The following is a 15,973-nucleotide window of genomic DNA, read 5'->3' on the forward strand; positions in this document are numbered from 1 at the left end:
CTAATAAGTAAGGATTTCAATTTTTTTTCCAAAGACCATTTCATTATCTCTAGTCCAATTTTTTTTTTATTTTTTTTAAGTTTTTATTTCATAAATTTCCTAGTCAAAAAAAGAAATCACACAATTACATAGAAATTCTTAAGTAATAAAAAAAATCTAAATGTTGACGTAATAAAAATAGTTTGGGGAGAAAGAAAAGAATAATCTAGAGAGAGTAATAAAAAAAAACAGAATAAACACGGAACAAGGGTTATTGATGCTATATATAAATAGAGTTGTATTGTTATGAGCCGCACCCACCGTTCTCATAATCTCAAAACACAAACAAACACAACACACTTTCTCTCTCGCTGCGCCTCCTATCGCCTCCACCACTCTCTTCTTTCAATCTCTTCTAGGGTTTGCTTTCTCTCTCTTCCTTTTTCTATCGCTTTTTCGATATTCCTTCCTATTTTTATGTTTATTTATCTGTTTATTTGATTTTCAATTAACCTAGATCGTGTTTTCTGAATCGTGTTCTAGCTCTATTTGTTTTCGATTTAATTTATTTATATTTTTTATTTTAATCGATGATATATGATTGAGATCTGAATATTTTGCGACTACGATTTTCTGTGTAAAGATTTTCCGTTAAGCTTAATCATTCGGTAATAAAGATTTTCATACTTTTTGTATTTGAATTGAAAAATTGTTTTGTATCATTGTTTTATTGATTAAATGTTATTTTTTTTGGATTTTGGATTTTTTTTATTATGTTAGGTTTTTTAGGTTTAGGTTATTTATTTATGAATGATTAGGTTTAAATTATGGTGTTTGATATATATGCTTTAATCTGGATTGGTCTTTTTTTTTGTTTAGGTTTAGGTTATTGTAATTGATTAGGTTTTAGGTCTATGCTATATTCAAATGTTTGTTATAGAGCTGAATGAGTTGGCAGATCACTGTTTGTTCGTGAATATGATTTAAGGCTTGGTTTATTATTGTTTTGTTGATTTATTTGATATTAATTATAACATGTTTAAATAATTAAGCTATTTGCAAGCTAATTTTGGCGAAATATTGTTATTTTTGGCTGCATATGGTTACAATTAGTTATTAACTATATCCAACTTTGTCGGTTTCGATAGTTCTTTGTGCTTTGCTAACCGTCAGTTGTTAGGTGTTATTCGGTCATTAATACCCACTAACATTGTGGGTTTAACTGCTTTTACTTGCTGTTATTTTGTCGCCTTCTGGAATTGTTAACGTCGATCGTTTTACTCTTCATTAAGGCGTTACTTTTGCGTTTTTAAGTACTTTTGCCTGCTGTTATATTGTCATCTATCAGAAGTGTTATAATTATCAATTATTTCACTGTTGTAACCAAATTAATGTAGCTTCTGGTTGTTGATTCAGGATTCCTGCTAGTTCTGCAGTGGCAGATTCTGAGGTGAAGGTGCAACGTTGAAGTTTCTTTCATGTTTGAACAGGCAACCATCCATTTGGGAGCAATTGAGTTGCTTAGAGAGTGTTTTTCTTCTTCTAAGAAAAAGAACAAGCCGTTACTTAGAAAAATCAGCTGTATGCATCGTGCCCCATACCAGGAACATACCGAGCTCTGTAATTTCTATTTGCAACCTCCCGCAATCTCTGAAGGAGATCTTCATTGCTGACTGTGATATTCTCCTCTGTTTCTCCGAGACTTCCTGCATTTGAATCATCATGGCGCTACAGAACATTGGTGCTGGCAACAGCGATGATGCCTTCTACAGGTACAAGATGCCTAGAATGATTACCAAAATTGAGGGCAGAGGTAACGGCATCAAAACGAATATTGTCAACATGGTTGATATTGCAAAAGCTTTGGCAAGGCCAGCCTCTTACACAACCAAGTATTTTGGCTGTGAACTTGGAGCACAGTCAAAATTTGATGAGAAAACTGGGACTTCTCATGTTAACGGAGCACATGATACTGCAAAACTTGCTGGCCTTCTTGAGAACTTCATCAAGAAATACGTCCAGTGTTATGGTTGTGGAAATCCTGAAACTGAGATCATAATTACTAAGACTCAAATGATCCAGATGAAATGTGCTGCTTGTGGTTTTGTGTCTGACGTGGATATGAGAGACAAGCTGACTACGTTCATCATTAAGAACCCACCAGAAAGTAAGAAGGGTTCCAAAGACAAGAAGGCCATGAGGAGAGCTGAGAAGGAGAGACTGAAGGAAGGTGAAGCTGCTGATGAAGAGCTGAAAAAGCTGAAGAAAGAGGCTGTCAAGAAGAAGGGAGCTAAGGAAAGCACTGCAAAAACAAGCTCTTCAAGGAAAAAAGGAAATGGCTCTGATGAAGATCATACATCTCCTACTCGAAGTCAAGTTGATGAGAAGGATGAGGCTGAAGATGAAGATGACGTACAATGGCAAACAGATACATCACTGGAGGCTGCTCGGTTAAGGATCCAAGAACAGTTAAGTGCTGTGACAGCTGATATGGTTATGCTCTCCACAACTGAACCTGAGAAGGAGGAGAAAGCAGCCGCTAAGGTAAGTGACAATCCTGCTAATGGTAATGGTAACTCCATGAACTACAAAACTCTAGTCGGGGAAATCAAAGCTGATTTGAAGAAAGGTGCTTCGGCCAAAGAATTGGTGGCCCATTGGGCATCACTTCCTGTCTCTCCACAAGAAAAGATGAGTGCTCTGTATGAAGCCCTATTTGGTGACATTGAGAAAGGGTTTGCAAAAGAAGCAATTAAGAAGAAGAACTACCTTGCTGCTGCAGTTGCTGTGGAAGAGGGTATGCCCTTGCTGTTGCTGCGTGCAATTGAGGAATTTTCCTGCAAGTCCACTTCCAATGCACTCAAGGAAGTTGCCCTGGTTCTGAAGGCACTCTATGATGCTGATGCGCTGGAGGAAGAGCACATATTGCAGTGGTATCAAGAAGGGCTGAAAGGAGACACCAAGAATGCTCAGATTTGGAAGAATGTGAAACCCTTCATTGAGTGGCTTCAGAGTGCAGAGTCAGAGTCCGAGGAAGAATAGTGTGTCCGCGAATTGTCTACATCTGTTGCTTTGTTCGTGTCTTTTATTTAGAATAAAGGGGGTCTGTTTTCCCTATGTGTCATTGAGTTTTTGTTTTAAAACTGAGTTATGATGTTTGTCTTTGTTTTTGGCTCATAATGTTATGGTCTGAGACTGTTCCGTAGTATCTCTTTTGAGCTTTGTTTAAACTTGGAGTTGTCATGTGTGTTTGTGTTTGTTGAACTATTCCCTAGTAATGTTATATTCTACTTTTAATTGACATGGTTTGCTGTTTCTACTTGTTTTTCATACGTTAATTGTTTCTACTATTTGGTCTTCATATGTTATTTCAGGTTATGATTTGGTTGTTTAGGAATTTTTATGTTACTATTGCACAAGTTGGAAAAACGACACCACGCTGACTATTGAATTAATCCAATGATATTAGGATTAAAATTAAGGGTGGAGCTTTAGAGAATCATTGCAATGATTGACATTGGGCTAGATATAATTTGCTTAGAGCTTAATAAAAGAAGAAACATGCATTATAATAGTCACATTGATTCTCATTTTCAAACTAGGACTTGTCATCATTGCGATTTTTTCATCTGAAGTAGACCGTGGAATCACTGAATATGGATGACACGCAATTGAGACTGCCCCATGTCATTTTCCTCACGTGATTGCATAAGGGAATTATGATCCTGTGCAGAAATAGATTAAAACCGATTCCTGTGTTAAAATATAAAAGCTGTAGTGCGATGTGAATAAGGATTTGTTATCAGCTTGTTGAAAACAAAAGCATTTGACTAATTCAATTCAAATGACGTGGATTTGTTATTAACAAATAGTGCACCAAATTATATAACCTATATAAATCTTTGTAACTATGACTTGGGCACATACAAATGCTAAATTTCAAATATAAGCACTGATTTTTTACGTCTAATTCTATTAAACAAAACCAAATACAAATGTTTAAGAAAAAATTGAATTCGTTAACCTGGTGTTGAAGTTGTTGGACTTGGATAGCACTAAGAGCTTTTACCATCATATACACTGGTATAATTAATCCAATGATTCCCCACACTAGCAACTGCAATACATTGACGAAATCAAATTTCATTTGGACTACTGGCATATCAAAAAGGTTGTCAACTGTTTCCATTATGATTGTACCTTTACACTCACCATAAACACTGTCAAAGAGTACTCTCCTACTCCATTGAGCATAAGTATGATTGGTAGTGTATGACGTAAAACAAGCAGAACAACAAACTGCAATAGATAGATAGGGAACCAATCTTATTGTAAGAACGATCATAATCTTCAGAAATCAATTGTAAAGTGAATTTGCATTTACAAGATTGGACAACTCTAATTTATAAGTTCGGTTAATCATCTTTAAAACAAACTTAAAATTAGAGCCGATCTTGATCTAACAACTCTAATTGCTAACTGTGTAAATGCATGGAACCTTTGACGGCAGATAATCCACAGCTAGAGATTTCACAAATTCACGCAATCAGTAGTTGGAGTCGTTAAATCAAAACAGGACGACTCCAATTTTGAATTCGGTAAATCTGCTTTAATACTCAGAGCTGCTGACTGTGGAATCTTTGCGTGCAAACACATGTGTAAAGGGAGCAAATGGAAATTACAATAACAGTAACAATGCGGAAGAACATTAGGCTCCTTGTAGAGGGTGCTGAATATTCAAAGTCAAGCTCTAGGAATTCATGATTAGTAGGAAATAGTGCTACGAATCGATGATTATTAAGACCGATATTTGGAATTTCCCAGTTGCCCCTGAGAGATAATTAACAATTTTCTATCATTATTTGATCCATAGAGAAGCACTACGATATGAACTAACTAATGAATACATACCCATAGCGGAATAAAGGAGCTGGTGGAGGAGCAGTATAGCCTTTAAGTTGCTGCAATTAACACAATCAACAAAATAAAGGGGAAGATAATTAAAGCATATTTTCTCTCACAATTTTGAATAACTTATGATGATATCAATGATCAGATGTTGAATAAGATAATAGCAAAGTGCAAACCTGTTGGCAAATCTCACAGGTGGTATCACCTTTCTCATTGCACCATCTTTGAACACACATTCGATGTGCATACTACAATGTATGAAAAGTACAAGTGTCAACTTAAAATATTCATATATACTAAAAGTTAACTAAGTGATTATCACACATGTGTTTGTGCATAAGCTATTTTTATAACAAAAGGTCAAATGAGTTAAACAATTTTCATATATACTAAAAGTTGTTTTCATAAGCTATTATGGATAACGTATGGACATGTCATAAATTGTTCATGTAAGTTCTTTCAGGCAGTATGGCAAATACCTATGCATGTAAATAAGTTCAAATGAACCAAACAAACTCTTATTGAGCCAAGCTAGCAAACTCTTATGGAACAAACTCAAATGATTTTGGACTATAAATTATAAAGTCATACAAATGAATTTTGCAAACTACATTGTTTAAGAAATACTATACACTGTTTGTTCAATCTATTTGTGTTTATCAAATAATGGTATGTTCACGGTTAAAAAATAAAGAAAATGAGCAAGGGAATTCTTGCCTTCAAGGTGCCACAACAAGAACAAGGTGTATCCATGTTTAACTCTTCATCTTCATCGTGACATATTCGACATTGTACTGATGTATTAGAAGAATATGAATCAATTTGATCACCCATTTTATATGCAAAAAAATCACATCAACATTGTTTGACCATAGAGTTGTAATTTGTTGCAATAATATCCTCCTTTAGATTTAGTATGTAATGATGAATCCACAAAACCAAACTAATCTCAAAACTCAAAACTTTATGCACTAGGTAATATATTCCTTCAGGAATTACAACTGCAACGTAAACCAATTTCATTATATGAGTAGTTTCATTTTGTTTTGTGTTTGCCTAAGGTAGTACGTTAAGAAAAGGTTACGGAAGAAAGGAACTTTAATTCCACATACTCAAGGAAGGTATACTGTTTAGCGATCTGAAATTCAAACACAAATATTAACTATAAACAAAGTATATATATGAATCTTGGAATTGCCTATCAAGTTTTGTTTATTTAATTAAATGAATGGTTGTCCAAGTGTTATGGTCAAAACCTTCCTTCAAATACCTAACTTCAAGAGCAATCCCTTCTATTTGAATTTATTTGAGCATCAAAATAAGATATCGTATGTAACACCGTATATAATTATCTCTAGCTCCCTCTTATTTTGTTTTTATGTTCTACAATTTATACACATTTTAAAAATACACATTCAAATCTATTGATACCGTAGTGACATCAATATTTTAATGTTAAAATTCCTTTTATTTTGCTTGTCCTGGCAAATCATGTTCAAGAAAACATGCACAACGTTTTAGTGAAATGAAAAATAAAAAATAAAAAATGTATGTATAGAAAAACTAATCCACAGTGGGCAATTTGTCCACATAAGGTTGCATTATTTTTTGACACAGATCTTGTATACTATTAAAAAAAATTACTCATGAATTGGATTGTCCATATAATTTCCTTAATTTTAGTCTCATATTTATAAAAGTTTTTCACATTGGCATGCTTTTGTCAATGGAGCAGGCCATGAATGGAAAACCAAGTATTTCGACTGAGCAACAGATTTGAATACTCTCATACTTGTGCAATTGTTTACAATAAAGAATTCATGTTTTCAGAAACTATTGAATAAGGATTTTTTTTACAAGAGCTCGGAAACAATATTTAGCAAAAAGAATCCTCAACAGAGAAAGTGAATCACAGATTCATGGCATCTAAATCAGTCATCATATGAGGAGTGAGGAGAAGCGGTGCAACCGATATCAAATGGATCTTCGGATCCACAACAATGCCAATACTGAAGAACTTTGCCAGAGCCAGGAGTGTTCATGGTTCCCCCTTCATGCACACTCTCAAACTTTCTCTTAGTTTCTCCTGTGGTTGAGGAAAATAGAAAGAAATTCAATCACTGCCAACTTGTGTCTAGATAGGTAGTAATGCATATTAGTATCAATGATATCAAATTTCACAAACTTTCATCAATGCAATGATTGGACAAAATTGAAACTATTACCAAAAGGAATCCTAAATGTCACGACAATAACCATAACAAGTACATCAGAAGCAATATTTATAATGAACTGTTTAGCACCATTACCCAAGTTTTCCTCTAAACTCGGAACTAAACTTTTGAACCCAAAATCTGTTTCGTGAAAATTCACAAACAAAAGGTTTTTGATATTTAATGTTGCCGTTAATATAAACATAGAGGTCAATGGGTTGACTAGAAATATGATTTATGATAGAATATTATGGTCTGGTTTGATCCATGTAGTTGACTGACCCACCTAGTTGGTTTATGTTTGGTTACAAAATTCATATGATGGTCTACATTTTGTACCAATATGGATCCAACAAGATTTAGTTTCTCTACCTAAACCTACGTGCCTTCTAATTGCATCATCTCACATTCAAGCTTTGAACCTTTCATAGTAGATCCTTTGTTAACTTCAGCTTTACAGAAATCAATGTTATGGCTCCATAAAAGTAAGAGAATCAACATTATGTGTTGACATTTGTAGCTGTGGTAAACACAACTTAAGTTTGTAATCAAAAGGTCTATTAGGCATGAAATCTAAAATCATAATTGCTGCCTCATATGAATGTCAACAAGTCTTTTCATTACTATTTGAGCTATGCCATCAGAAAAACACAGTTACCTTGCCCTACAACACAAGCTCTATATAAGATTTTACTCCCTCCTTCCCCACAGAATTAAAGTAGTGTGTATGATATTTTTCATTTCATTCCAATCAGTTATCAGATAATTGACTAGATTTACAGCCAAATACATGAGTAACATCCAGAGGTTATGTTAATGCCTCCTGAGTAAAAAAGGCATCATATCTATATTTAAGAACAAGTTTGATGCTACACGTCTCAACCAATTAATCGAGTATTCTTAAAATTTAATGTAATATTTCTTGTCCTATATAATGATGAAAGCTATTTCCACCAATCAAGACTCAAGAACCCAATCTCCAAGAAGATAGTTAGCAAGGAAAAAGGCATTGTGATTTGTGATAATTTTGAAAAGGGTTAGAAGAAAGCCATGGCTAACATGGTCTAGATAAACAATGCACTGAGTGGAAGGAAGCCCTTATATACCTCACTAATTCAAGAAAACAACATCAATAGAGAAGAACTGAAAATTCAAATGTAATCCTAGATAGAACATTAAAGCTGCCGTACATTGTGAACCTCATACCGTCCTTCCTTCATGTCAGGTTTGAAAGTAAAGACAACCCATATTTCCAAGTTTAGTCATGCTTTGTCAGCCAGGTCTTAAAGTAAATTGAACTTAATTCCGGTGCAATACTAGGGTTTCAATAAAATCAATAAATTTCAAATATCAAATACTGAGGACATGTTCACATTCACATGAAGAAAGTTAACAAAAATGGCATACAGGCCACGACAGCCGTTTCTTGGTAATTCAGCAGTTAACCCCCCTCCAATCATTTTCACACCATAAGTTCAACGACGTACATTAGACTTAGTATAACTGCTAAAGTAGGCATTTATCACCTGCTCACCATTACTCAACTTTGGAAGCCATAACAAATGAAACTTAATAAGTTAACTATGTCTGCATCACTACTGCTTAACACAGACAAATAAGTGATATCTTGCTTACCTTTGACTGCTCAAATATAAGGTACTACCACACCACTCAGCACACTTGACTTTCATCATTTTCTTTGTAACTAATTACAAATGAAACACCGATACTTCAAATTGAAGGCGCGTTCGGTATACGAATTGTATCGACGATGAATGCCAACACTTGACACCAACATGTGTACTGCTTAATGCTTACATTCAATAACTTCCATTTTCTCAAATTAATATCACTATCTACGTGTCAATGTCAGTGTTGTGTCATGTGTTGATGATTCATTATTAACTACAGTCAGACCTTATAAACTAAGCTTTATAATATTTAATTATTGATGTATCAAAATCAAAATATTGCAAATTTAATAAAATAGAAATATGAAATGCATAATAAGAAGAAAAAGCAAGTGGGGTACCTCCAAAATGGGCAGTATGAAATCGACAAGCAAGAGGGTGGTTGAGTTGAGGGTCAAATTGGGTTTTGCAGTTCTTGCAAGTTCTAAGGTTGATGCTACTGGTTTTGTTGTTGGAAGTTGAGGAACACCGAATAGGTGGGAATTGGAGCAAGTGTGAGAAATTTATGTTGGGTTTGATTTGAGATTGAAAAGCAAAAGGGGTTTTGTTGCAATTAAAATGAAGAGGAGGATTGTGAGAAAACATTAGAGCCATGGGAACAGAGATAACAAGAATTAAGAATTGCAATGCTACATATGTTTATTTCACAGGGGAAATATAAAAGAATATGCAGTAATAATATATTTCAAGTTTATTAAAATTGATATTGTTGGAACAAAATGTGTTTAACAATAAACCTTAAAGAGTTTTGATGATAACAAGGTATTAAAAATTGTAAATTGGATTAGCTAATATTTGTTCAAGTGTACAGGACCATAATTATAAAGTTACATCATCATTGGTTCTGAATGAGCAAATAAAGAGCTATGGAAACAACAAAAATTTGAAGCTTGGACGCTCCTGAAGGCAACTTGCTCCTGAAGAAAAAGCGCTCCTGAAGTCAAGCTGCTCCTGAAGAAATAGCGCTCCTGAAGTAAGCTGCTCCTGAAGAATAGTGCTCCTGAAGACAAGAGGTCCAGAAGTCACATCATCAGAAGCTGCATCATCAGAAGCTGCAGAAGTCATCTCATCAGAAGCTGCATCATCAGAAGCTGCATCATCAGAAGCTGCCTCATCAGAAGCCATTTCACCAGAAGCTGAATATCAACTGGATTTGCAAAGAATCAAGAATTGAAGAATTATCAATGCAAAAGCTGTCTATTGGATTCGAAAACACAAACAAAGGATTAGTGGAGTTTGCAACGGTCATTTCAAAGGTGTTTGAAGGCATGTGTTTGCAATTTGGACAAAAGCGTTGACATTGTACTTTGTACGAATTGTACAACCACGTTCTCCACTACTCTGTTTTGTGTCTGCACTTCAAGACAAGAAAACAGCTCCAGAATACGGTCTCGCCTGCATAGATGTTCCTTTGGATAAGGAATGGATTTCAAATTTGTTCTTCATAGGACAACAACCAAATCAGGCAAAAGATCATTGGTGAAAGATCAAGCTTCAACAACGACTCTTTGGTGTGCTGGCAATTTCACAACGTCTCTTTCACACCTCTATATAAAGGAGTGAAGACCTAGAGAATTGGTAATGCAAGAACGCTGAACGAAAGACTCACAAAGATTTTCACAAGTACCAAACCTCTGCTGAAATTGTTCTGCATTCACTTAGAATTTCTGTGTCTCAAAGTCATATCTTAGAAATTCTTAAGTCCATTGAGTCTGTATCTGATTTGTATTGTGAGCACCTCTGATTGTATATCAAGTGTTCAACCTTAAACAATTTTCTGTGTAATTTTGTTTAGTTAGGAAGTCTCTTGCAGTTGTGCTTGAGCAGGAAGTCTCTTGATTGTGTTCTTGAGCAAAGGAAGTCTCTTGCTTGTGTGCTTGAGCATTGGAAGTCTCTTGCTTGTGTGCTTGAGCATTTGTAATCAGATATTACTCATAGTGAAATCTCCTTGGAAGTGCAAGGGGGACTGGACTACTTCCGGATTGTGGAAGGAACCAGTATAATTGCTTTGTGTCGTTCTTCTTCTCTCTCTCTGTTTTATTCCGCTGCATTTAGATTCTGATTATCACTTCAGAAGCTGTCTCACTTAGCTTCTGATCAGTGTGTTCAGTTTTAAGGAGAAACGAAGAATTTTTCTAAAACACAATTCAACCCCCCTTCTTGTGTTTTTCTCACCTTCAATTGGTATCTAGAGCCTTGGTCTGTTGTGTATCACTTAACCGTGCAACAGTCAAAGATCTGAGAAAAACATGACTACTCCTCCTCCTGATGGTGATACTAGCTATAAAAATGTCTCACATGATTATAGTGATAGTAAGAAAACCAGTGTTGGAAAAGTTCCAAAGTTCAATGGAGATGCTGAAGAGTTCTCTTGGTGGAAGACCAATTTTTACAGTTACATCATGAGCCTAGATGAAGAATTGTGGGATATTCTGGAAGACGGCGTTGGTGGCTTAGTCCTTGATGAAGAAGGAGCTGCTGTGGATAGAAAGAAACATACTCCAGAACTGAGGAAACTTTACAAGAAGCATCATATTATCAGAGGAGCTCTTGTCACTGCCATACCCAAAGCAGAATACATGAAGATGAGTGACAAATCCACTGCTAAAGCTATGTTTGCTTCTCTCTGTTCAAATTATGAAGGGAGCAAGAAGGTCAAAGAAGCAAAGGCTCTCCTGCTTGTACATCAGTATGAGTTATTCAAAATGAAGGATGATGAAACTATTGAGGAGATGTACTCAAGGTTTCAAACCTTAGTTTCTGGTCTACAGATTCTAAAGAAGAGCTATGTTGCTTCTGATCATGTAAGCAAGATACTCAGAAGCTTACCTGCCAGATGGAGACCAAAAGTGACTGCCATTGAGGAAGCTAAAGATTTAAACACTTTAAGTGTCGAAGATCTTGTTAGTTCTCTCAAAGTTCATGAGTTAAGTCTTAATGAACATGAGTCTACTAAGAAGAGTAAATCAATAGCTCTTCCATCCAAAGGCAAGTCATCAAAAGCTCTCAAAGTGGTTGAATCTGAAGAGGAAGAACAGTCAAGTTCAGACTCTGAACCAGATGCTGCTGAAATGGCCATGCTCTCAAACAGACTTCAATATCTGGCCAAGAAGAACAGAAAGTTTCTCTCCAGAAGGGGTAACTCCAGAAGCTCAAGGAAAGAAGATCAGAAGGGATGCTTCAACTGTAAGAAGCCAGGTCACTTCATTGCTGAATGCCCTGATCTTCAAAGAGAAAAGTCAAAGGACAAGTCAAAGAGGTCTACATTCAAACCAAGCAAATTCAAGAAGCAGATTAAGCAGAGTTTAATGGCAACCTGGGATGATTTGGGTAGTGAATCTGGATCTGATAAAGAGGAAGCTGATGAAGATGCAAAGGTAGCTGTTGGGTTGGTAGCAACAGCAACTTCAGAAGCTGGATCAGATTCAGACTCAGAAGATGAAAATGAGGTATATTCCAAAATTCCCAGAGATGAACTTGTTGAGTCACTTAAATAACTTCTTACACATTTTGAAGTAAGAACCAATGAGTTGAAGGATTTAAAAGAAAAATATGCTGATTTGGTACAACAGCAAAAATCAACTCTATTGGATCTGAAAGCTTCTGAACAGGGACTTAGGGGCTTTGACTTCATGTGTAAAACATATGAAGACCAGCTCAGGTTCTTATGTCAGAAGCTACAAGAAAAGTGTAATGAAAAACCTTTAAGTAATCATGAAATTGCTCTTGAAGACTTCATTATATCTGGCATTGACAGAAGCAGAGTGGCTTCTATGATTTATAGCATTTACAAGAACAATGGCAGAGGAATTGGTTTTCCAGAAGTGAAACTGGAGAAAACCAATCTAAAGTCTTGTTGTGAATGCATCAAGGAAGGTCTGAAAACATTCTTTGTACCAGAAGGGGCTGAGTTGGAAACTGTTGTTCAATCAGAACCTGAAGCTTCTAGTTCTAAGGCTAAGATTACTTCAAAGCCAAAGAACTCTAAGTCAAAGGCTATGATCAAATCTGATTCCAAAACTTCAAAGGTTAGGATCCTGAAAAGATCAGAACCTATTCCTCAGAGTCTGGTGAAACCAAAATCTGGGGTTCTGAAGTCTAAGTTTCAGAAGAAGACAGTTACTGCTTCTGAAGTACCAAAACCTAAGGTGATGGCTAATCAGAAGCAACCCAACTCACAGCACAAGGTACAAGAAGTGAAGAGTAAAGCCTTAAGTACTAACCTTCCAGGACCCATAGAACAATGGGTACCTAAATCTAAAAATGTCAATGATGCAGGTATGTCTAAGAGCAGTGCCAAAGCAAAGATCATGGTACCTAGACAGCGGTTGCTCAAGACACATGACAGGAGACAAGTCCATGTTCCTCAGCCTAACAATGAAAGAGGGAGGAAATGTGAAATTTGGAGGCAACCAGTCAGGCAGGATCATAGGTACAGGAACTATTGGTAATTCCTCTACCTCAATTAATAATGTATGGTTGGTAGATGGTCTTGAACATAACCTTTTGAGCATTAGTCAATTTTGTGATAATGGTTATGATGTGCTTTTTGAAAAACCCAACTGTACAGTAATCAACAAGGAAGACAAATCCATTGTGTTCAAGGGAAAGAGAGTTGACAATGTCTATAAAATCAATTTTTCTGAACTGGCTGATCAGAAGGTGATTTGCCTACTATCAGTGAATGATAAGAAATGGATGTGGCACAGAAGGTTGGGACATGCTAACTGGAGGTTAATCTCTAAGCTTAGTAAGTTACAACTTGTGAAAGGGCTACCAGACATTGACTATCATTCAGATGCACTTTGTGGTGCATGTCAGAGAGGGAAAATTGTGAAATCATCTTTTAAAACCAAAGACATTGTCTCAACCTCAAGACCTTTAGAATTACTCCATATTGATTTATTTGGACCAGTGAGTACTGCATCCTTATATGGAAGTAGATATGGATTAGTCATTGTTGATGATTACAGCAGATGGACTTGGGTGAAATTCATAAAGAGTAAAGATGTTGCGTGTGATGTATTCAGTAGCTTCTGCACTAAAATTCAATCTGAAAAAGAATCAAAAATTTTGAAAGTCAGAAGTGATCATGGTGGAGAATTTGAAAATGAGCCATTTGAAGCTTTTTGTGAAAAACATGGAATTTTCCATGAATTCTCTTCTCCTAGAACACCACAACAAAATGGAGTTGTAGAGAGAAAGAATAGAACTTTACAAGAAATGGCCAGAACCATGATTCATGAAAACAATTTACCAAAACATTTTTGGGCAGAAGCAGTGAATACAGCATGCTATGTTCAAAACAGGATCTATATTAGACCTATTTTGGAGAAAACAGCATATGAACTCTTTAAAGGAAGAAAACCCAATATCTCTTACTTTCATCAATTTGGATGTACTTGTTACATTCTGAACAACAAGCTCTACCTAAAGAAATTTGATGCCAAGGCCCAAAGAGGAATCTTTTTAGGTTACTCTGAAAGGTCAAAGGCATACAGAGTGTATAATTCAGAAACACTCTGTGTTGAAGAATCTATGCACGTTAAATTTGATGACAAGGAGCTTGAAGATAAAACTTCAAAGCAAGGTGAAAGTTTTGCAGAGATACAGGTTCCTGAAGCTACTCCAGAACCTGATCAGATAGCTGAGTCTGAAGATAGTCCAGAAGCTGAACCCACATCAGAAGCGCAAAATGAAACTGCTTCTGATGAAGCACAAGATGGCTCACATCAAGAAGATCCTCCCAGAAACACATTCAAACACAAGTCTTCACATCCTGAGGAGCTAATCATTGGAAACAAAGATAGTCCAAGAAGAACAAGATCACATTTCAGACAAGAAGAGTCAATGATTGGACTAATCTCAATGATTGAACCTACAACAGTTGATGAAGCACTTTCAGATGATGGATGGATCCTAGCTATGCAAGAAGAGTTGAATCAATTTCAAAGAAATGATGTGTGGGATCTGGTACCCAAACCTCAGCACAAGAACATTATTGGAACAAAATGGGTATTCAGAAACAAGCTGAATGAGCAAGGTGAAGTAACAAGAAACAAAGCAAGGCTTGTTGCACAAGGGTATAGTCAACAAGAAGGCATTGATTACACTGAAACGTTTGCTCCAGTTGCAAGATTGGAAGCAATCAGGTTACTTCTTTCCTATGCAGTTAATCATGGCATAATATTATATCAGATGGATGTCAAGAGTGCATTTCTCAATGGTGTCATAGAAGAAGAAGTGTATGTTAAGCAACCTCCTGGATTTGAGGATATTAAATATCCTGACCATGTTTTTAAACTGAAGAAATCACTATATGGCTTGAAACAAGCTCCCAGAGCTTGGTATGATAGACTAAGTAATTTCTTAATCAAAAATGATTTTAAGAGAGGACAGGTTGACACTACACTCTTCAGAAGGACCCTTGGGAAAGATATTCTTGTTGTGCAAATATATGTTGATGATATAATATTTGGTTCTACTAGTGCATCTCTTTGCAAGGAATTTTCTGAGTTAATGCAGGATGAATTTGAAATGAGCATGATGGGAGAGCTGAAGTTCTTCCTTGGCATTCAAATCAATCAATGCAAAGATGGAGTCTATGTTCATCAATCAAAGTACACAAAGGAGCTTCTGAAGAAGTTCAAACTTGAAGATTGTAAAGTGATGAACACTCCAATGCATCCTACGTGCAACCTGAGCAAAGAAGATGAAGGAGCTAAAGTAGATCAGAAGCTGTATAGAGGTATGATTGGTTCTTTGTTATACCTCACTGCATCTAGGCCAGATATTTTATTCAGTGTATGCTTGTGTGCAAGATTCCAATCAGATCCTAGAGAATCTCATATGACTGCTGTCAAGAGAATCTTCAGGTATTTGAAGGGAACAACTAATCTTGGACTCCTTTATAGGAAATCCTTAGATTATAAGCTAATTGGATTCTGTGATGCTGATTATGCTGGTGATAGGATTGAAAGAAAATCAACCAGTGGCAATTGTCAATTTCTGGGTGATAATCTTATATCCTGGGCTAGCAAAAGACAAACAACTATTGCTATGTCTACAGCAGAAGCAGAATACATTTCAGCTGCAAGTTGTTGTACACAACTACTTTGGATGAAACATCAGTTGGAAGATTATCAGATAACTGCTAACAGTATTCCCATTTATTGTGAT

At 35.9% G+C, this 15,973-nt stretch overlaps 3 protein-coding genes across 3 annotated transcripts; 1 reads left to right on the forward strand and 2 right to left on the reverse strand.

The window, feature by feature from the left end:
* The first annotated feature begins 294 nt into the window (after nucleotides 1–294).
* LOC146909116 (Translation initiation factor IF2/IF5) lies at nucleotides 295–3,280 on the forward strand. Its single transcript, XM_085726918.1, has 2 exons — nucleotides 295–399; nucleotides 1,396–3,280. The coding sequence occupies exon 2, from the start codon at nucleotides 1,702–1,704 to the stop codon at nucleotides 3,019–3,021; it is 1,320 nt and encodes a 439-aa protein (XP_085583044.1). The 5' UTR covers nucleotides 295–399; nucleotides 1,396–1,701; the 3' UTR covers nucleotides 3,022–3,280.
* Nucleotides 3,281–3,425: 145 nt separating this feature from the next.
* LOC146909117 (uncharacterized) lies at nucleotides 3,426–5,733 on the reverse strand. Its single transcript, XM_085726919.1, has 7 exons — nucleotides 5,608–5,733; nucleotides 5,067–5,138; nucleotides 4,891–4,940; nucleotides 4,662–4,809; nucleotides 4,192–4,278; nucleotides 4,004–4,096; nucleotides 3,426–3,704 (listed from the first exon to the last, which is right to left on the reverse strand). Exons 1-7 carry the CDS (start codon nucleotides 5,722–5,724, stop codon nucleotides 3,627–3,629), a joined length of 645 nt encoding a protein of 214 aa, XP_085583045.1. The 5' UTR covers nucleotides 5,725–5,733; the 3' UTR covers nucleotides 3,426–3,626.
* Nucleotides 5,734–6,647: 914 nt separating this feature from the next.
* LOC146909118 (carboxypeptidase) lies at nucleotides 6,648–9,447 on the reverse strand. The gene is made up of 2 exons (XM_085726920.1): nucleotides 9,136–9,447; nucleotides 6,648–6,976 (listed from the first exon to the last, which is right to left on the reverse strand). The coding sequence occupies exons 1-2, from the start codon at nucleotides 9,386–9,388 to the stop codon at nucleotides 6,822–6,824; spliced, it is 408 nt and encodes a 135-aa protein (XP_085583046.1). The 5' UTR covers nucleotides 9,389–9,447; the 3' UTR covers nucleotides 6,648–6,821.
* Nucleotides 9,448–15,973: the final 6,526 nt, after the last annotated feature.

Source organism: Medicago sativa, chromosome 7 (genome assembly GCF_051527215.1).
Source record: "Medicago sativa cultivar Bolivia chromosome 7, Bolivia_mono, whole genome shotgun sequence".
In the NCBI taxonomy this organism is placed as follows: domain Eukaryota; kingdom Viridiplantae; phylum Streptophyta; class Magnoliopsida; order Fabales; family Fabaceae; genus Medicago; species Medicago sativa.